Source organism: Kickxella alabastrina (assembly GCF_025024165.1).
Source record: "Kickxella alabastrina strain RSA 675 chromosome Unknown BX661scaffold_15, whole genome shotgun sequence".
Lineage (NCBI taxonomy): Eukaryota > Fungi > Kickxellomycota > Kickxellomycetes > Kickxellales > Kickxellaceae > Kickxella > Kickxella alabastrina.
In genome coordinates this window covers 231,073-253,031 of record NW_026251486.1, presented here as the reverse complement: position 1 = coordinate 253,031, position 21,959 = coordinate 231,073, and the positions used below count along the sequence as shown (strand labels likewise).

Below are 21,959 nucleotides of genomic sequence, written 5' to 3'. Positions count from 1 at the left end.
CGGGCCCTCAAAAGAAACAGCTCCGGGGGTCGAATGCGGCTGACAGGCCAGCGGGTCTGATTCTGCTCGAGGCTGCTCCGAGCCTGACAAATCGATTGAGCTCCTGCTTCTGGCACTGGAGTTGTTTCTACGGTAACGCAGGATTTTTGACCTTATAAACCGATTGCGAATTTGAGCGACCCTGTGGCCCCTGTTGGGTGTCTCATGGCTGTCAGGCTCTGTGTCTCGTATGGCCTTTTCGTTTCCTGCAGCCTGCTGTGCGGGGTACTTTTTTTTTTGCTTTTTCTCAAGCCGCTCACGCTGTTTATCAATGTCTGCGAGTTGTAGATAATGTGAGAGTAGGCCATGTCGCTCGGGCGCAGCGCTGCTCGGAGTACCAGTCTCTATGCTATGCTCAACCGCAGCAATATCCAGATGAATCTGAAGAGGCCGCTGCGGTTTAGTCGTAGTTGTTGCCAAAGCAGGTGTTTGTTGAATATTCTGGAGACCAGCGGCCAATTTGGTCAGATCGCGCTCCAGCGGCCCATGCTCTGAGATTGCCTCTAAAGTAGTCATGTTGTTCTGTTGATTTTGCTTATCGTTGTAACTATACTCCGACCCAAGATCATTTGAATAGCGTCGATCTGTGTTTTCATCGCCAGGTTGGCGGCGCTGTCGCTGCCTCGACCCGCGCATATGCAGCGTATCTGCATCCGTTTCTAGCGCCTCTTCGGTAAAATTACCCAAGCCACCCAGCGACAATCGGTTTTCTTTTGCATCTCGATTATCTGCAGTCATATTTTTGTGAGAAGGTAAAAAAAAATATTGTATTTTCTATTGAATAAAAATGTATCGGAGGCGTAAAGAACAATTAAAAATATTTGTGTTCTACCTTCGCGTGTTTATACGCTTTGAGGGCACGTTGGTAAAATTTTCTTAGCACAAAATTTATTTTTCAAACTCACAGTGTAGTTCTCCTTTTTATTCGATCGACAATTCCTACGCGAATTTTAGCGGTGCGCTAGTGGCTCCTGTGCCTTCAATCTGCATTTTCTCACGCTTTTTGCTCTGTTCTCGGAAATTTCTATTTGCTTTTCCATACCAATCATGAGACAACATTAAAACGACTCGGTTCAGGCAATACTTTTGTAAGCGAGCCAGACTGGCTATTTTGTATTGTCGTACATGGGTGATTTAAGCAAATGGCATCTAAATTCGTCATAGTTCATATTCGCAGCACGCACAGTTCACATATTTTGTTTTGGCCAACAAAAACAATAATAATAGAAAGTGATGGTATTACTGAAGCACATTGGTTTGTTTAGAGCGACCGTTACAAAAAATAGGAGTCAATTAGTTTGTGCGCCAGCTGTTAACCAGGCGGTGTTTCATAGATAATGCTGGTGCTAGTACCGGCCATACCTTTGGGATTGACATTCTCAATGTGACTAGACAAGTAGAACCATCAATTTTAGTTGTCCTTGGCAGAAGACGTAAATACACACTTATAATGTTTGCGTTTCATAAATAAAACCTTGCATTTTATATTTTTATATAAATCATTTTCAACGTTGGAGCAAAATTAACAAGGCCAGCAATACATTTTTAAAATTATTTGGGCAACCACACCCGAGTTTCAAAAGAGGAGTATTGAGTGTGCTTTCCACGGTTGATGTTAGAAGTGATTGCCAATTCATTTCCCCGCCACCGGTGGCCAGTGACGGAGGAATATAGAGTACCTATTAAAAAGTAACTATTGCAATTTTATTGCAGGCATATCGTATCATCGTATAGCAGCCGCCGAAGGCATCCTCAAGCTCCCTAGTGCTCTCGGGTGGCCCAGCCCAACAAAAGGACTCCAGTCAATCCCACAGCTATTAACATGACATGTACAACCAAAAAATTATAGATCTTCCAGCACCCCCACAACCTTGAATTGCTGCTTTGATTCTGGCGCCAGGGGAAGCTAAAGGCTTTCAGCCTAGCCAAGCAGCTTACCAAACCACAACTCAATAGAGCTGTGCATGTTGTGTACGGCCTTGCTCTTGCAAGGCAACAATTACGACGCCGCATATAGAACGCAGGAATCTTGCCCTACACCAGCCTCGCGTGATACTTGCGGCGCTTTCGTCAATCTCCACAAAAAGCAACACTCTCCGGTCCACTCGCAGCCCCAGCCGGCTGAGTGCTCGCGCATGGCCGGGTGCTTCCTTCGCTTCCACCCCCACTTAAAATAAGGGGCTTGGCTCCGGATGAAAACCATCACACAAAGCTGCTCAGGGCTGCCAAAGTGGACCATTGATATGTGATAAAAGGAAGCAGATCAACAACAATGACAGCGGCCAAGAAAGAGACAACACAAAACAGGAGACGAATGCGCAGCCCTAGTAGGCGCTGAGTGGCGCACATCAAACACAAAGTTGCCGGAAGCAGAGGACCACCCACTTCCACATTGACTCAGCAGGGGCCGGAAGCAGATTATAACACACTTTCTATTAAGCCCAGCAAGGGCCAGGCGCGTCGGATTTCTGAACAACGAGCAGTTCTACTGGACAACACAGCACAAATGCCACGAGGTCTAATACCGGGACAATGATGTGGGGTGCCAAAGGTTGTATAGTTGGTTGGTACATTTCATACGTTCTTTGTGCATTACCTTACGACACAGTTGTTGAAGTGAGAGACGATCATCAAATAAAAGGGAAAGTGAGGCAACCTGTGTGAGGAGAAGAAAAGAGAACAGAGAGAAAGATATGGCCAGGAACTGGTCGCCCCCTTTTTATAGCCCTCCTATTTCTGCTTTTTGGCGACCAGAAAATATTTATTCATTTTCCTTTTTTACATTATTTCTTTTCTTCTCGTATAGTGCGAAAAAACGCGCACGCGAAAATAAAGAACTGAATAACGCGTGATGCACACGAAAATGAATTGCTTTTTCCGCTCTCATTATAATTGCATTTAAAATTTTGTATTCGAATGAAGCAGCTCGGCTACAGACAAACAATGAGTATAATTTATTTCGTTGTAATTGTTTGGAGTGGTCCTTTTTTGCGCGCCAATATACCAGGGAAAGGGGTGTCTGCGTTTCCTAACATAACCTCGCCCAACGAAAAGTGCCGTTTCAAATATAAAGACAGTTAATAATAATTCACACTGGCTGTTAGAAAAAGGAAAAACCACCGCTCATCCTCACCAGAACAGAAACACATGCGGTACTTAAATACTTGCCATGTGCAGCCTCGCAGATGTGATAGTATATTTGCAGCCAGTGGAATTGTCTATGTGTCGACCACAATTACAGACATAATACACAGCAAACATGGAAAAAAGAAGTGAGCTTTTCGCGTGCACTTACCATCACTCATTGTTGATATTGGTTTTAATTGGCACACAGCAATACAATGCTCGAGTGCCAGCACAACTTTCTTAGATATAAACTGACCTTTGCGTTTTCTCGGTGGGCAACCAATGCTACAGCTAAAGTTCAATTAAATAAAACTGTTGTCAAGCACCAGTTAAAAAAGGTATATTTCCATTTTTTAGTGATTGAAGAGGCATGCAGTGTCGATCCATATATATTTGTATATTTGTATATTTTCACTTTTGATATCTACTCCCAACAAAAAACAAAGAGATGATAAAATTACATGGTATGTGGCTATGTAGATAGTGTAAAGTGTAAAGTGTATACAGAAGTACAGCCATTTGATTTATCTTTAGGATTCTTGATGCACAATAGGGCGGTATGCGTCGCTTTCAATCATGGGGTTAGTCTTTTTCTTTTTTTTGCTGCTTGACAAAATTGTTTAATTATTCAGTCCACAATACCAATGTGATCATAATAATCAGAGTATGGCCCGACACATCGTCATTGCCTGACAAATATACGTTGTCAATATTTTTTATAAAAATAAATCCAACGTGTTTTTGCTTTACGCGTAGGCCTAGTGCCGGCCATATATTCATTTATAATGTACATTGCGCACTTGGCAAAAAAACAAGGCTAACAACCTATCATGCATAAATATCATGGCTAGGCAAGCGGTGCCGTATAAAAAAATATATTTTCAGTCCATGCACCATGAAACGCGTAAAAAATATCTGTAGAGCATGGTAATTGGGTTTCTTCGCAGCATGCGCAGGGTTATACCGAGCTGGCAGTTCCAATAAGATAATCCGGCTCTGTTATTAAATTTGATGGGTTGGAGAATAATTAAGATTAAAAGAATTCCGCTTATGTTGAATATCAACAGGCAAACTGCAGCATTTACCGATCCAAAATTGCTGAATGTTGTGACATTAAATGGGATGGGATGGGATATTAAAGCGGGTTATCTTGAGACAAAATAGCTGCTGCTGTTCGATGCTCGTGGCCAACTGTGAAAATAAATAAATATTTGTTGGTGGAGCTGCTACACTTTTCACATTTTCTTCCTCAATTTTCCTTTCATGTTTAATAGTCAATAAAATAGTTATACTTACCCAAATTACTCAACTCACACGTACACACACAACACAACGCCCAACATTTTAACTAACAAAACAATATAAACGTTTAACACGCCCCTTCTAACACACACTTGCACACAAACGCACGTGCGCCTAATTCACATTTTAGCCCTTTTGCTCTTTTGCTCTCTCTTTTGCTCTCTTCTTTTTTATTGTATATTTTTATCTCGTATTTGCTTTTAAACTACACAATACCTTCCACCATAAGTCTTTTTATTTGCAGCAGGTCTGCCAGCTCTGCAGTTTCTCGCGTGTCATACAAGGCTTCGGTTCCGCCTGTGTACATAAAAACCAAGCAATCATCTGCTATCCGCTCGGAAAAACATAGAGCCAAGCCGTATATTCCCACCATAGCCGAATTGTTATCCACTTCTGTACCCAAATACTCCTTCTCTTGCATGCGCCGTGTTGTAACCACTGCGACCAACAGCATTATTGCAGAAAATACCAGCACTAAAAACTCGGGCAATCTTGCCACGGTTAGCAAGCCCAGTACCAAACGGCAGCACAGTAAAATAGCCAGCGTGGAGCCCGAGCAAAAACCTGCCAACCGTTGCCGCTGCTACCGTACAGCATCATCTGTATTGTCAAAAGCCCTTTCTGCATACCCAATTACTCCAAGCACACCTTCTCGCAAGCGTTAGTCTGTAGCTACAGTGGCAATTCCAACCATTAAGTCATATTCCTGGACGGGCGGTATGCCACAAGTCTCAAGTTCTTTACGCACAACGGAGCGCCAGTCTTTCATAGACTCTGCAGCTTCAAGCCAGGCTGGTCCTGTCCGAAGCAGCCGCCAGAGACTCGGGGCCATTGAAATAAAGGATAGTGTGAACGAATTGCTTGCTCCAGCCGAGAGAGCAAAAACACATTCGGTATCTTTTTAGTTAATTGTTTATTTTATCTTTAAATTCAAATTCAATTATTTTTTACAAATATATAATCTTCCTCCCAAAAGTGGAAATACATAGTACTATTCTGAATATAGCCGCTGAGCATATTGGCTTCCAAAATATATGCAAGTGAGAATTAATATGCAATGTACTCTTGATATCTACGAAAGCGTATCATTAACTATTTTACTTTTTCTGGTCCGGTATCTGCAAACACTCAAAACAATTAATTTTGATGAATAAGCAAAAGAACGTTGAAAATATAATAAAAAGACTCTCTCATTGCTCAATGCATGTGCTCACAATGGCAAGGCCCATATCTTCAGAACATGGTGGTTGTAGATCAAGCATAACAAAACAAACTGATATTAAACGTTTTTGCCGATGCTATTCCACCTGGGCCAATTTGTTATTCAAGTCCCAGGGCGGATAGTAAGAAAATACAGCCAAACAAGCAATGTTTGGTTTTTCTGACGACGATTGGTTGATCTGGTGCGTGCCAAATGGTTTGAATTTGGCCATCTTGTGAAATGGCTCTGTGGCTTTTTTGCTCCATGTCTTTTTTTAATACACAAAAGTCGTCCCCTGTGCAAACCGAAAAATACTGGCCCGTAGCAACTGCCTCCAGCTTTGGACCTTGCGCTCTTTCTTGGTTCCATATGACAAAAAGGGACCTAATGCAATACGCATCCATGTTTTCCCATCATTCTATTTTTAATCACGCACTCTTTTTTACCCTCTTACTCGTTTTTTCTCACTCGGTGCAAGCATTGTCAATGGCAAACAAAAAATAAGTTTTCAATTCGACCCCCCCTTGGTTTTACAGGATGTCGTCAACAATTGTTCAACTAAATACGGATATCAATGCCCTTCCGCGCTCCATCCGTGATAATTGTGGTGACGGAAACGGCCACAATTTTCTCGATGTTTCGGATGAAATATTCTTTTTTATCCATTATCTGTTTTGGTTTTTTATGTGCATGGATCTTGATGCGCAAATGAACCTTTTGCTACCATGATTGCTGTAGAACCACAGTGAAAAGGAAAGAAAACGCAACAATGGCTCAGAGCAATCCCGGCCTTTACCTTGGGAAAAAAATAGCAAATTTCTTTATTAGCCGACACGTAAAAATATGACTCTATTCTCCACGCCTTACTCGCACCGTTACCGCTGCCAAGACGAAGAAAAACATGCTGCTGCTACTTTGTTTTTTTTCCTGCATAGCCTAAACGTGAGCCTGACAAAAAAATTATTTTTACAGATAGCCACGATTATTTTGGCTGCAAAACCTATTCAGACTGATATTGAGCACACGTGGTCTTGCCCTCCAGCAACTATGGTTTGAAAAATATCGCAAAAGTGACTGCAGATCAATATGTGCATATATTGAAATATTGTGATGGATGTTAAATCCTGACAATTTCAAAGCCTTGATTTTCGGATATTGCCGATCCTCACACGTTAACTCGTGGGGGGGGAAACCTGCCTTCACGAAAAAGGGAAACAAACGTAACGAAAAAGCCCTCTTGAAGCTTCCACCCTGCTCCAGCCGAAACCAAATGGATGATCCGATAACATATGGTCCGTTTTTGTGAAGAGCAAGAGAACGCATATATTTTTGCACAGCTCAACCAGCGTAAAACAAAAGACGAGCAGATATTTAAATAACGCCTATTTCCCGCCCCTTCCAGCGTCTTTATTTTTTTCCTCTAACACCACTAGTTAACTTTTCCTCAACACCACCACGCATACTTTTCTCCACCAACACCAGCACCACCAACACCACCAATACCACCTTAGTACTTTGCCTTTTTATATTATTTTTATCTTTATTCTTATCATTCCTCTTTTATTATTCTTTTATTATTCATCTTGCTAACCATGCATTTCCGTATGAAGACCATCGCGCGCAAGATGTGCTCAGCCCTGCGGCAGGCCGCTACTACTCCTGCCACAGCAACACCTGTCGCGTCGACTACCTCAACCGCTGCATTGACCATCGCATCAACCACCACATCGACTGTGTCATGCACAACCAATGTGCTTCGCCGGGCCTGCCGCGCCGCGTTTAAGTTCAAGTCCAAGGCCGACAACGACAACAACAACAACAAATCCTCTCGCACAATCTACGAGCTCCAGCGCGCCCTTGCGGAAGAGCGCGCCGCCCGCTATGTGGCTGAGGCCACCCTGGATGAGGCTGAGGGCGCACTTTCCGAGCTGAGAATGGAATATGTGAGTCAATACGCGGCCTGCTTTGTGGCCGAAAGCAACCATGCAGAGACGGATGCTGTAAACTCAGCTCTCCGCGCTGATGTTGACGCGCCTCACGCGCAGCTAGATGCTTCTTGCCGCGAGACCGCTGGCATCTGCCGCGATACCTAGGCAAGGCTCAAGGAGCTGGAGGCTTTCCGCGCCCAGGAGGAGGCCGGCCGAGTTGCAACTGAGTCCGCTTGCGCCAGCATGGGCGTCGCGGTGGCAAATCTGGAGGCTGCTCTGAGCGCCGCCGATGCCGCGCATACCGAGTCAATGACCGCTTTTGCTGAGGCACTTGAGCTCCACATAAAGCTCGCAGATACGAGCCGCACTGCCAGCCAGCTTGCAGCCAAGAGCGGAATTGACCAGCAGCACCAGCTGGCCGACGTCAACGGGCAGTTGGACGCTACCAAGCAGACAAACGAGCTGCTTCAAGATCAGGTGCAGGAGCTGCAGCGCGGCGCCAAGAAGCACTTTCTGGATCTCGATGAAATCCACAGCGAGCTTCTGTGCCTGAGGAAGGCAGTGGCCAACTACCGCGTGGCCACGGCTGGTGGCCACCAGATGTGCATCTACTGCACTGCTACACTCGGTGCTGCCACTGCGAGCGAGCTGGTCAGGCGCTGAATCGACGCAGGCACGCACTTTTATCTATTCTTTCTTTTTTTCTTTTTTCTCTTTTTCGTTTCTAAAAATTCAAATAAAAATTGAATAATTGAAAATTAAACATGCGCAGCTGAAAAAAATCAAATACCACATTGCAGCAATTAAAAACTAGAGCTTAGACTTGTTAAATGTTGTCATTACTCCTTGTATTTATGCCATTGAACAGAATTTGAAGTATTTGCCAAAAAAAGAAAAAAGCCCGAGACAACATTGTTTTATACATTAAAATGATTGGACGACAATATAATAATACGTTTATTTGTATTATACGCTTGCAGTGATATGTTGCAAAAATATTTTTTAATACAGGAGAATCAATTAAAAAAGTTGACCTAGATTTATCTTTCAATTTTATACTAGCAAACCTCAAAGCCACCGTCCGCTTGATTAATTCAAAAAACCCCTCTCCAAATTCTGGCCGCAATATTGTATAAATTTATTATTAAAGTAACTCTATGCGAACATGAAGGCCGGCAATCAAATACGCCTGAAGCTTCTCGACAACGCCCTGGTCGACCATCACAACCGGCATTGTCACTGAATGTTGCTTCTTGATATCTGATTTGCGCCTTTGCGAGGAGGAAGAGACACAGCTAGAATCTACATGTTTGCATAAGCACATTTGCTCTTCATCACGCAAACTTTGCACCAACACTGGCCTCCTGCGCACACATTGGCCCAAAGTTGCACAATGGCTGTGGCCGTCATCTGCATCCCCCGCGTTCACCAGCAATGCTTTGGCACTTGCGCGCATTGCCTGAATGGCCTTCATCCACACTGTGCAGCCGCCGCCAGCGTGCACAGCAACTATTTTCCCCCGAACAAGCTTTTTCTCCCACGGCGTATACTCTTCACAGCCATACACCGCCGAGGAACTGAATAGATGGGGCATGACCAATGTCGTCGGGCGTGGCACAAGAGGCAGCGAGTATCTGCTGTACAACGATATCTCGGCAAACTCTGCCAACCGCCCCGAATACTCGCGTCTACGATGGGGGTGGTCCGAATTGGGGCGGTACTTGCTTTTAGCATTCTGCTCTTTTATATCGGCATTTGCCTTTGCCTTCGCGCTGATCTTAGTAGCAATGTCTTCCGGGATGCTTACAGGCGCCGGGCTATCAGTGCGGCTAAATAATTGTGCCCACGTGCGCTTGGTAGCATGGCTGGTGTCATTGTGAACGGGGACGGTGCGCACAAAGTCACGCAATGAGACATCCGTGCTGACCCGAACAACAACGTAATCGGTCATTACCTGGCCGGCTCCATTCGTAATAACCAGCTGCTGGTTTGGAGACAACGCGCCGTTTTTCCCGCCGCTTAGCTGGTCTGCTAAACTGTAGCCGCGGCGTTTTGGCTGCACGGTATCCTTGTATTTGTTTGGCAGCAGCGATGCTGTTGCAATCGGGTCAATGTCTTTGTGAAACTCGGTTGCCATATGCTGAGAACGAGCATTGGTCTCTTCGCTGTCCCACAGGTCCTTCAGCAGAGGCACTCCGTGGCGGGCTCTTGGTTGCGGTGGGATAATATGCGATGTGACTTCCCCGTTGACTGCACGAGAAAGCACAAACTCCATAAATGAAATCTGCCGTGTATTGGGAGTCAGCCACGTCTCCGCAAAAACCGGCGGATTGCGCAACCCCTGGGCATCCGCAAAGTGACCAGCCTGGTCCAAAGCCATGGCCATCCACCCGTTATGACGCTCTGAAAGGTACAGATTTGCTGACAAACTGCACATGCCGCCGTACTCCATGGCCATTTCCAGCGACAAATCAAGCACCGCCGTCCCGTTTATCGCATACTCAGAGTTGTGACCGCCGCTGACCAGCGTGTCGATGTTATAAAAGTCCGCGCGCAGGGGCATTGTACAAGCGCCCCGGTTAACAAGAAGCGCGGATAGATACTCTCTCTCCTCAATATCAGCCGGACTACGACCGGTAATTCCGTTTATCGCGCGGGATAGCTCTTGCATGGCGTACAGCTGCGCCAAGGGGCTCTGCAGATGTGGCTGGCTCCATTCAACAGCAAACTGTGCGGAGACGGGTTCGGCGCCGCTTGTTATTTTGGCCGACCCTGTCTTCACTATGTTCAGGGCCCGCGGAACCAAGCACTGCCGGCTCATGCGTGTGTGGGCTGCTGAATCAAAATTATCGGCATCGGAATCATCAGCCAACAAATCCGATGCTGTGAATTTTGGCAGCGCAAACATGTCGTCAGGGTGAACGGATTGCAGTTTTTGCCGGATATTTGTCGTGCGGTAGATCGACGGTTCCATTTTTCGTGGTGGGCGCTCTGAATGAAGTAGGCTTCGCCTACTGAATGTGGACTCTGACGGGTATTGAGCCAATGAGTTTCTGCCCACGGGCGAGAGAGGAAGAAGAACATGGCCCTCGGTTGTAAAGACAAAGTTACTGTGGTGTTTGTGAAGTGGGTTTTCCTCGTCGAACAGCAAAAATAGGTATTTTAGCGTCTCGCTGAGAAAAAAACTTTCCATGCGCTCCTCAAGCTGGCGGGTAAACACGCTTTGCATCGACGCGTAGCCACAAGAAGTGCGAAACAGCGCGTTTATGTCTGCAAGCACCATTTCGCCGATGTCCAAGTAAAAGGGGTCGTGGGTCGCCCGGTACAAAAAGTACGTGCTTTCTATGAACTCTGGTCTCAGCGGATAGAATGCAATGTCTGGCTCGCGCAAAAACAAGTTGAATCGCTCGGGCATAGCACGGAACCGCCGCCACAAATGGTAATACAGCATGTAGGCCGACTCTGCACTGTCAACGTCGCCGGCAAGTACCATGAGTCCCGGGAAGTATGCCGACAGCGAGTCAATCCACGTGCTGGTAACCTCGGCTGAGTGCATGTCAACGTTGAAAAACGCATAGCCGCCCATCGTGTCTCGAGCATGCTGCAACAGCGCGCTGTACGAGACCTCAAATGCTTGCAGGTACTGCTGGTCGCCAAAATATACGTAGCTCTTGAGCATGTACTCGTACAGAGAATCTATACCTGCGCTGACGCCGGCGACTGTTGACTCCCACTTTTGCTTCTCAAGATCGTATGTATTGCCAAACAAGTTTTTCTTTGACCGCTCGACCCACAGCTCGTTCAGTGCATGACGGGCCAGATCCTCGAATATGGTCTCGTTGGTCAGCCGGCTGAGCGTGCCAAATTCAAGGAGCAACGTGCCCACGCCAGCGGCACACGTGTTGGAGGTCTCGCCCTTGGGAAACCCATGCTTCAGGTTGGTCCTCGGGTATGGAATCCCAGTCGGCGACGCCTCAAATGCTGGCAACAGGCGATAGCCCAGGTCTCTAGCAAGCCGCAGCAGCTCGCCATTGTACGCGGTGCCGTTTCCGCCCTTGTCGTTATCCAAGCGCATGCCCAATGTGTCCTTCTCGTCGGTTGCAATAATGTGTGCGCTGAGCAGGCCGCCGAGCATTCTGATGGTGACTTCAAACACCTGGACATGGCTGTCAATATCAAAGTCCGGCAGAAATTGAATAGTTTTGGCAACCGCATTTGCAAACTCCTCCTTGTCTCCTAGAACCGCGAGCATGTCCAGTGTGTCGACCAGGGTCAGAAGGTAATCGCCCAGCACGTCGTTGATGTTGATGTTTTTAGGAACCATTCTGTCACGCCCCCGCCCCGTGCAAGTGATCGGGTTAAGCTCATCAAATGGAAAGGCGTGCTTCATATAGCCATTGTATGCGTGATAAAATGACTCCTTCGTTTGGTTCCTGAGTTCAAGTCGTCGTCTTTTCGTCATTCCGAGAGCTTGAATTGCGGGCGACAGGAGAAAGAGAATGCCCGATACTAGCAAAAGTGGCAATGTGTCAACAAGCATTGCATTCAAAAGGACAAAAATGTGAAAGTACAAATGAATATATTCTATTGAATTTAATTGAATTGGTGACAGAAAAGATATTTTAGTGCAAATTCAAAATGCAAAATGCACATGCAGTCCGAAGGCGCTGTCCGGCATTGTGGGAATTGTGTCGCAATTACTATTTCAAGGTATTTTAATCCCCGAAAAGCGTTGCAGCGCATTAAGAATAAAAGGCATACATATCCATTATCGCCGCCAACTTCATCGTCATCGTCATCAATCAAAAAAGCATCGGCGAGAATGGAAGCGAGTTGAGGAGACGCCAGTTCTTCAACAAAATTTTTAACTTTATTATTTTTCTCTTCGTATTTCAAAATTTTCTTCCTCTCTCAAACGAAAAAGAAGATGGAAACGAAAAATAAACTTGGAGCGAAGAAAAAACTACGAGAAAAATAGCGACGGCGATAATGCCAGCCACAGTGGGATACCAAAAACAAGAGCCAAAGTTGAAAAATCATTAAATTTGTTCCTCGACCATATTATCGACCATATTCTCGATCATTGAGTCGCGTCTCAGATTATCGAGTTGCTCGCGCTTGGCGGCGATCTCGTCGGCGGTCGCAGTGTAATCGTTGGCCGACGCAACCGGCACGGCGGTCTGCTTGTTGGCGATATCCTTCTTCACGGCCTTCTTGGCTGCTGTCTTGTCGATAGCAGCCGGTGCCGACTCCTGCACCTTTCCCTTGGTCTTGTCGCCCTTACTGCGCATATTCTCAATCTTTGTCTTGCTCGCCTGGACGCCCTTGCTGGCCGCGCCCTTGGCCGAGGTGAATGCCCTCTTGCTCTGGTTCATAACCATGGCCTGTGCCGCATCGCCATGCTTGGCCATTAGCTTGTCGCCCACGACTAGGTACTCGGTCAGTGACTTGGCAATGTTTTTTGCAATCAGCTTCTTGGCAATAGGCTTTATCAGCAGGATACCCAGGGTACTGCTAATGTTGTGCTTGTTCTCGCGCACGCGGAAGTCAAGGTCGTGCAACTTGACCTTGACATCGACAATATCCAGCTCGCGTGCTGCACGCGTACCCTTGTCGGCGGCAGCTTCGGCTGTAATACCATCCTTCATGGCGCGAGTGCTGCTGCCGCTGGTGGCCGAGGTCTTTTCGAGCGGCACGCGGGGCTTTTCGCTGTTGTGCAGCTTGCGCACCCGGATAACAATGTCCATACCACGGCCGCCTATGACCAAATCGGCGATGCCCTTCTCGGCTACTCTAGGCAAGCCCTTCTTCTTCTTGGCGTAGAACGCAACGCGCTTGGCCACGCAGTTCACTCCAGTGATGGTCAGGTAGAAGAACTGCTCGGCCTTGAAACCCTTGTGCGAGTGCATGGCCCGCGTGTCCTTGAGCATCCCGGCGCGAGGGTATATCTCACTGTGCATGTCAAAGCTCATGTGCTCGGGCACAAAGTGCTGCAGGTCGAGGACAATATTGTCAGCGGCAAACTCCATTTCGTCGTTCATGCCGGCCACGCGCGGCAGGGGCACGTAGCGAATTGTCTGCATCAAGATGGGCAGGTTGGCCATTAGGTCCTGGCGCAGGGCGCGGTAGTGCTCACGGCGCTCCTCGCTGTTCAGGTTGTTGCCAGCGATTGCGTGCATCAGGCCAACAACAGAGTCCTTGTAGTCAACAAGCACAGGGTTGCTCTGCACCGCTTGCATGTAGTGGTCCGCCTCGGTCGTCACAACGTCAACGTTCTCACGGTCCCTCTGCGTCAGCACATGGCGGCCCTTGTCCAGCAGATTCTGGCCGCGGCTCTCAAACTCCTCTGAGGTCAGCTTTTCCTCGTCAACGTTGATGGCCCAGTCGCCGAACGCCTTGGTGTCAGCAACCAGCTGCTCAACGTTTTCGTTGTCGCGGTACAGCACAGCCAGGGCGCCCAGGGCACCGAGCATTGGGCTAAGATCGTAGCCGTTTCCCAGGCGCTTAAACAGGTCCTCGGTGTGGGTGCGTGCGGAATGCAGGTCTTCGACTGCAGGGTGCGAATTTGCCTTTTCTTGCGCGGTATTCACGGCCCTGGCGCCCTTGCTGTACACACTGGTGTACAGAGAGTTGAGCGAGCGCAGTGACTTGAGAACATCATTGTTGTGGCGTACCTCAACAATCAGGTTGCGCACGCGGTCAATCAGCGGCTCAGACTCCTGCTCAGTGGGCTCCTTGTCCTGGATCGTGGCCCTGACCAGGCTTGTCAGGTCAGAGATGGCCTTACGGAAGGCTGATGAGGTGCTGATACCGCTGGCCAAAACCAAAAAATCCTTGCCTGCACTGTTGGCCATGTCCTTGGACTCCTCAGCGCTCTTTTTGACCTTGTTTTTCAGCTGCTGGCGGTCCTCGGCACTCTTCTTGCGCGCATTGTCGAGGCTCTTGACAATATGCTGCGCGTTCTCATTGCCGTTGACATCCTCAAACGCTCTGATGCCGCTTTTGGTTGAGCTCTCCAGGTTGTCAATGACCTTCTTGCCCTGGTAGGTGGTGGCGTACTCTCTCATTTTGTCAAAGTTGATGGTGTTGATGAGGTGGACCATCTGCGCGGTCGGCGGTAGGTCGCCATTCTTGATCATCGAGAGGAGCTGCAGGAGTGACTCCCTCTTCTGCACAGAGCTGTCAAACATGCTGAGAGCACGGCCGCGCGAGTCGTGGGTGCTGCGGTAGGTGTTGGCGAGCTCCTCAAAGCGAGCGCGAGTGGAGTCGGGTTTGAATTCCTCACTCAGTGGAACAAAAGTATCGCCGGGGCTGATGTCAGTCGAGATGGACGCACGCCTTGCAGCTCCTCTACTAAGATTGGGGGTCGACATGGACGAATAGAATAAAATAAAATAATGAAGTTACGAGTTTGATGTCTTGTTAAAAGATATTGTATATGTATAATATTGCTACTGATGTTGCGTAGAGGATTTGAAGAATAAAAATCTTTAAAAAGACATCTGCTGGAGAAACATTTGGCAAGTCAGAGTCTGCCTTATATATGTGCCCTGTTGTGTCTTGAAATTATCCACAAGTGTTTAAACCCTCGAATTTTTTTGCACGACAAACAAAACAAGCGGTGGAATCATTATCATCGATCTAGATCCATGACGCAACACAAGGGACGAGTTTATCAGAGTTTTTTAACTATATCATTGGGTTTATTTATTTGCATGTTGTGTGTGAGGCGCCGAATGCATATTATGCATCATCATCTGTTTACTGGGCACGCCCCGTTGATTCTGCTGCTGCCGCCTTCGTGGTATTTCAGCCTCAATCCATGCATTATTTATGATCGAAGATTTGATTGGTTTCAATCAGCTCATAGAAAAACTATTTTGTTTGTTTGTTTATCCAAAGCACACTAGTTTCCGGCAGTCTTACTCAATGTTGAGAACCCGCTTGACCTGCTTGTAGATGACCTCGGCATCGGGGAGGGCAAGGTTCTCGAGGTTGTGGGCATATGGCATGGGCACATCGGCGCCGGTGACTCTGCAGACGGGGGCATCCAGATGGTCAAAGGCCTCAGACTCCATGATCTGCGCCGAGATCTCGGAACCAACACCGAACTGAGGGAAGCCCTGCTCAACAGTCATCAGGTGGTTGGTCTTCTTGACCGACTTGATGATGGCGGCGAGATCCAGGGGGCGGATCGAGCGAAGGTTAATGACCTCGACGCTGATACCCTCCTTGGCCAGGAGCTCGGCTGCCTCGAGGGCAAAGCCAACGGGGCGCGAGTAGGTGGCGATGGTGATGTCAGTGCCCTCGCGGGCGATCTTGGCCTTGCCGAAGGGGACAACAAAGTCTTTGCTGGCTATTTCGGGGCTCGATGGGAAGCTGACACCGTACATGAGCTCGTTCTCCAGAACAACAACGGGGTTGGGGTCGCGGATGGCCGCCTTCATCAGGCCCTTGGCATCCTCAGCATCATAGGGGCTGACAACCTTTAGACCGGGGATCTGTCCGTACCACGAGGCGTAATCCTGCGAGTGCTGAGCGGCAACACCGGCGGCGGCGCCGTTAGGACCACGGAAAACGATGGGGCATTTGGCGAATCCACCCGACATGTAGTGCGTCTTGGCGCCAGAGTTGATGATTTGATCGATGGCCTATACTTTAAAATCAAAAGGTTGCACAGATATTTAGACGGTAATAAAATAAACATGCACATGTACTCAGATTATACACACGTATGTTGCAGACGGATCAAGTCAGCCTGCTACCAATGATGCTGGCGTAGTGTGTGTTGTATTGCTTATTCTTACCTGCATGGCAAAGTTGAAGGTCATGAACTCGCAGATGGGCTTAGTGCCGTGGAAGGCGGCGCCGATAGCGATACCAGCAAAACCCATCTCGGTAATAGGAGTGTCAACAACACGCTTGGGGCCGTACTTGTCCAAAAGACCCTTGGAAACCTACAAACAAAAGAAAAATGACAACAGTAAGGTAACGATGCATGAAAAGCCTTGAGTTAGCGCACTATTGAGATTCAATTCTCGACATTGTCCAGATTTCCTGGCAACATTATAAAAAAGCGTCCTAGTCAGCCCAGTTTATTTTCCTTCCTTTTTCAGTTACTGCTGCTTGTATGCAATTCGAATTCGGTAAATCCACACTCCCAGAAAACGTACCTTGTAAGCACCGTTGTACTGAGCAACCTCCTCACCGAGAAGCCAGACAGACTCGTCGCTCTCCATCTCCTCGTCAATGGCCTGGTTCAGAGCCTCGCGAACAGTAATCTATAGGAATGCCAATTCAAATGACCAGAATGCGCTTGATTAGCAAATAGTAACAAAAAACAAGACTTTGTCAATTTGTCGCCGCGTAGCGTGCAGTGTGCGCGCCTGTCTAAAGCGTGTGCTTGTCAGGGGGATCGCACACTTGGAAAGCTCAGTGCGCGACACATGCACAAATAAGAAAGCAAAGTAACAAAAAGTTTGGTCAAGTAGGATCCCTCGCTTTATACTTACGGACTCGCCAGCAGCGCTGGAGTTGTGGCGGACGGCACGCGGGGTGCAGGTGGCCAGGCGGGCCGCAAGGGGCTGTCTGAAAAAGGTCTTGAGCATGGCAGACATTGCAAAAATAAAAATGTATTCAATTGAAATTAGGCAATCAGTGTGTAAAAGAAAAAAGAAAAAAGAGAAAAAGAAAAGAAAAATTGATGCTTTGGGGATGCAAGCTCGGAACCTGGCTCAAAAAATAGTACCTGGAAGCACACATTCATTTTTTCATAAAATAAAATGATAATTTGCAGCGCCGTTTGCTCGGGTTTGCTTAAAATATTTTTTCTTGCTGTAACTGTTGTTGCGTTGCGCGTGGCTAGCCACAAGCAGCCGATTTGGCATCCGTTACATTGCTGTCGTTGGCAGGATAAATACCGACAAGGATAATTAAAGCGACACTCTGTGCACCAAAGTGGGTGCCTGACAGGCGGAAATTTAAACAAGAGAAAAAACCGCCACCTCACAGGATTTCAGCTTTCAGCCTTAAAAGCGGGGGATCAGATCAAAAAGGCACTTCACTCAATATCAAGGAACGCGCTGGGACAACAAAAAAATGAGAAGGCCAATTTTTGGCACAAATTTCAACTAATGTCACCACTTTTGGCGCCTAAGAAAGGAAAATCTAGGCATGAATGTGCGCGCGAGCAGTTAAAAAAACCCGGATATTTGGAAATCGCACAAACGCAAAACATCGGGTGTCATCGGCTGTGTCGTTGATGCGATCAGTCTGATTAATCCTGCTGCTGATTTGCTGGATTAGTTTTGAATAGATCTTGGCGTAGAGAAAAGACCAAAGCGGAAGGCACCCGCTGTGACTGGTCTGTGCGCGACTGTGAGCTTCTGTTGCTGGCATCAGACTTCCTCGTCAGCTGCCTTGTAATTTATTATAGTGCACGTAGTAGGCATTGCGAAAATCGTTTTGAGTTTGTCGCATGAAGACCACGTTTTATTTATTTGTCGGCTGCAAAGACCCGTGAGTGTGCACGCACAGATATTTGCGTATTTTTCCCAGCTTATCGATAAGAATGAAATACAAAAAACAGCAAAATTGCTATCTTCCTTCACTGAGCTAGCGGCTGATCACTCGGGATGACACATGCCGTTTTGAGAATCAAATATCTCCAAGTGTGCAAATGGCCAACGCTGAATACCAGCGCGTGAAAATATGTATGGATCCGATTCCAACCGACAAATGTAGATAAATTGGAAATTGTCGCCGCCATTCCTTCCAAACATTGCTCAATTGCGTGTCGCTTTCATGTGCAATGCAAGCAAAATTTGTTGGTGTAGTAGCGACATTCGATAAAGGAATTGTGGATGGAAGAAATACAATATTTGCTGGGCTTGTTCATATTTTGGAATTCAGCATAAAAGAAAGTTGACCTTCATTGAAGACGGGTCAGCAGGCAATGTTGACGATGCTGATGATGTCGACGATGATGAGGCAGCAAGCGGCCTAGACTGAGCATTGGATGTGGCCTCATCTGTTGACTCATCTGCCGACATATTGTAATATACAGATGTTGGCGTGGCTATAGCTATGTGCTGCTGGTCTAATGGCTCATCAGAAACAGCGTGCCCTAGAATCCTGCTGTGCGAGTGGAATGGGCTAAACTTGTCAAAAGTTTTTGGCTGATGTTGGTTAACCCGCGGCTGGTAATCGTGGTGGCAGTCTTGCGAACCCTCCTGAAAACCCTGGTCGTGGCACTGCATCTGCAGCGTGTGCTTATTCAATCCATGATGCTGTTTTGAACTTGTCTGTTTCCGCACCCCAGCGCTGGCGGTAAGTTGGCGAATGTACTTGGCGGCAGCCTCAAGAATCTCGAGCTTTTGGATTTTTCCAGGCTTGGACAGGCCTGGGACAATGTTTTGTAGCTCACTCAGCACGGAATTTGTACGCTCACGACGCCGTTTCTCGATGGCCGAGTGAGACACCTTACGTTTTATCTCCTTTTCCTCAGCAGTCAGCGGGCGGCCAGGTATTTGCATAAATCCGGAACCCTTGGGCGCTGTGGGCGAGGTGGATGTCGACAATGATAGCCTTCCGGGCCGCATGTACAGCGGCATCCCGGGCTCTCTGCTGTTATGAGCTGCTGCCGCTGCTGGACTGTGGTAGGCTTGACCTGCGCGTGGTGCTGGTGGATGTTGGTAATATCCGTTTTGATACTGGGGCATGGGTGTTGGCCCTGGGGGCAATGATTGCTGATGCTGCTGGTAATGCATTGGTGCTGAGTGCTTAGTGGAGTGTAGGGATTGAATGTCGGCGCGAGTCGGAGGGTTGTAATTAAACTTGGAGTTATTATAAGCAAAGTTGGTTTGCGGGGCAGTGTTTGAATTTCCGTTGCTGGCGCTGGACAATGTGCTTATCTGCTGCTGGGACTGCACAGAGGGCTGGCTGAAATACAACATCTTGTTATCAGTAAAGGCGGGCATGGGAGCGGCATTTAAGGCTGGGGCTGACTCTGAAGGGTGTTGTGGCATATTGTGGCAATACACCTGGCTGTTCTCAGAGACAGAAATAACGGAAGCTGATGAGGTAAAAGACTCAGCTGTGGAGGCAGCAGCAGAAGGGGGCTGGAAATAAAAGTAGCGACCGTGTTTGTGTTTGCGGAAATCTAGCAATGAGGTCTCAGGCAGGCCGGTGGTGTGGGGTGCACTTGAATGGGAATAATGGTGGTAAGGTGGCTGTCTGTGGTGCTGATGGCACTCCTTGACACTATGCGCGTGTACAGTGGCGGCTGCAACAGAGACAGGAGCGGCTGTGGGGTGTTGGATGTATGTTTGTTGCTCCTGGCTGTAGATTTTAATTTGCAGGCGTTGCTTGAGGCCAATTTCTTTGATGTCGCTAGCTGGTGTGCAAGTCCTGTGTTTCAATCCGCTGCCATTGACCACGCCATCTTTGTTTTTGATGCCTTGAGCATCAGTTGCGATAATGTGTTCCTCGAGCAGCGTTGTCTCTCTTTTTGGCGACTTTGCCTGATGCGGCCCCGGCATTTTGTGACGTAGCACGATTTGTCTTATTTGCGGCGAAAGCGTGTATTAAACTCGCAATCTAATATACTGGTGGCGTCAATAGTTCAGGCACTTGGTACTTGCAATAAAAAATCTAAAAGTTGAAATATCAGGGAAAAATTCTGAACGCGGAACGGAGAATAAGTAGTCACAAATGAGTTAGTGAGTAGCTGCAAGTGCATAACTAATAAGAATAATATAAAAAGTAAACAAGGAAAATGACAGGAACAAGGCGTTGCATTTGAAAAAATTGTCACATCTAGTCACAAATGCTTTTACTTTGGTTTGGACGCAAAACCCCGCCTGCCTGAATAGTCAAGTGCGCAAATTTAACAGCATTTACCTTTAAGGGAGAACTCCCTTTCGGACAATAATGCTAGGAAATGAGGCGGATTACGCTTGCTTCATTAATAATATATAGAATACGTACCAAAAAGTGAACAATAAAAAACGTTTAAAGTCTCGGTGCTTTGTAATCAGGACTTACGCCCAAGGATTTGGCTGGGGAAAATGTAATTTTTTGGACCAAGCTTCAAACAAAATAAGCCGAAGGTAGAGAAATATAATGCAGTGCGTATTTAAAAAACAGCAGCGAGGTTTTCACAAGTATATAAATGTTGCGTCTAATATTTTTATTTTTAAAAATCTTATACCGGATTATTACTTGGGAAAGTAAGGTGAGGACACGACAAAAATTGTAGAGGGAGGAGAAGACCAGGGAAACGGATCAAGTTAAAGTGCTGTTGACAAAAAAATAGACTGACATTTATAGAAAATCCCTCTCCAGCTAGTCTCCCCGCTTTAACGGCATGCATATCGTGCCATCAGAAATTCACACTTTCTTGTGCACAAAAAATCTCACTACTTTTCTACTGTTCCCCATTTGTAAAAACCCACCATTCAGGCATTTGAGGGGAGCTTCTTTTACTTGCTCCACGCATAAACACCTTGTATTTACGAATGCACTCTGAAAAGTGCGCCTTGCTGCCATATCCGCATCCCCCTTTTTGGAATTTTAAGTGGAAAAAAACCAAGAAATGATAAAATCCATGCATAGGCAAGGAATGGTGAATGAGTTTGACAGTGAATGTGGGGGGATTGTGTGCACAACCTCCCTCCGATACACAGGTTTTTACTTGCATTTTTGCTTGTAGATAAATGATCGACGGCCTTTATAAAGTTGGGTTTAAAATTTTTAATAAAAATGCACTCTTATTTTTATCGGCAGCTAATCTTTAACAAGAAAACCGATTCTTGCGACTCACTTGTTTGGGGAAGGGCAGGGTTTGCTTATTGATATTTCATAACTTGAATTGCTTCCGAATGCAGAAAATATTTTTTATTTTGTTTTGTTTCATTTGAGAATATTGTTTGTGGTCATTCTTACAATTAATGCAAATGAAAATGTGTTAATTTGAATTATATTAACAAGTATTTTGGCATGAGATTGAACATGAAGCGCATTGCGCACATTGTCAGCGCCATTTCTATTACTAAAAATGTTTATTTATGGCAAAGCATGTGGTAACAACCACCATATACATTGACACATACAAGTGGCCGCATTACAGTTTAAGTGTCTGCCGTTGTTAACTGCGATCGTTGGCATGAGGCAAAAAAATGCCAAATTAATTGTTTTGGCGCTACATATGACGCTCATACTTGTAGAATGCCTGTTTAGCCGCAAGTTCTTTACGGGTTATTAGGACGCATTTTTAATTTATACAAGGATGCACATTCTATATTGAATGCAACGGCGGCTTGTCCAGCGTCTTACTGACGAGGTAGAATTGACCGTCACAAATG

General features: G+C 46.7%; 5 protein-coding genes across 5 annotated transcripts; 1 reads left to right on the top strand and 4 right to left on the bottom strand.

The window, feature by feature from the left end:
• Positions 1-7,260: 7,260 nt before the first annotated feature.
• On the top strand, positions 7,261-8,259 carry BX661DRAFT_199136 (uncharacterized protein; the record flags this gene model as incomplete). The annotated part of the gene is made up of 2 exons (XM_051538301.1): positions 7,261-7,668; positions 7,762-8,259. 2 exons carry the CDS (start codon positions 7,261-7,263, stop codon positions 8,257-8,259), a joined length of 906 nt encoding a protein of 301 aa, XP_051390768.1.
• A 377-nt stretch (positions 8,260-8,636) lies between these two features.
• Positions 8,637-12,257, bottom strand: BX661DRAFT_184274 (glycoside hydrolase). Its single transcript, XM_051536442.1, has one exon. The coding sequence runs from the start codon at positions 12,134-12,136 to the stop codon at positions 8,741-8,743; it is 3,396 nt and encodes a 1,131-aa protein (XP_051390767.1). The 5' UTR covers positions 12,137-12,257; the 3' UTR covers positions 8,637-8,740.
• A 378-nt stretch (positions 12,258-12,635) lies between these two features.
• BX661DRAFT_199134 (uncharacterized protein) lies at positions 12,636-14,969 on the bottom strand (the record flags this gene model as incomplete). The annotated part of the gene is made up of 1 exon (XM_051538300.1): positions 12,636-14,969. One exon carries the CDS (start codon positions 14,967-14,969, stop codon positions 12,636-12,638), a length of 2,334 nt encoding a protein of 777 aa, XP_051390766.1.
• Positions 14,970-15,518: 549 nt separating this feature from the next.
• On the bottom strand, positions 15,519-17,213 carry BX661DRAFT_199133 (thiamine diphosphate-binding protein; the record flags this gene model as incomplete). The annotated part of the gene is made up of 5 exons (XM_051538299.1): positions 15,519-16,214; positions 16,404-16,553; positions 16,770-16,850; positions 16,944-17,027; positions 17,109-17,213. 5 exons carry the CDS (start codon positions 17,211-17,213, stop codon positions 15,519-15,521), a joined length of 1,116 nt encoding a protein of 371 aa, XP_051390765.1.
• A 1,035-nt stretch (positions 17,214-18,248) lies between these two features.
• Positions 18,249-20,534, bottom strand: BX661DRAFT_35626 (uncharacterized protein). The gene is made up of 2 exons (XM_051539101.1): positions 20,497-20,534; positions 18,249-20,247 (listed from the first exon to the last, which is right to left on the bottom strand). Exon 2 carries the CDS (start codon positions 20,133-20,135, stop codon positions 18,504-18,506), a length of 1,632 nt encoding a protein of 543 aa, XP_051390764.1. The 5' UTR covers positions 20,136-20,247; positions 20,497-20,534; the 3' UTR covers positions 18,249-18,503.
• Between the last annotated feature and the right edge of the window lie 1,425 nt (positions 20,535-21,959).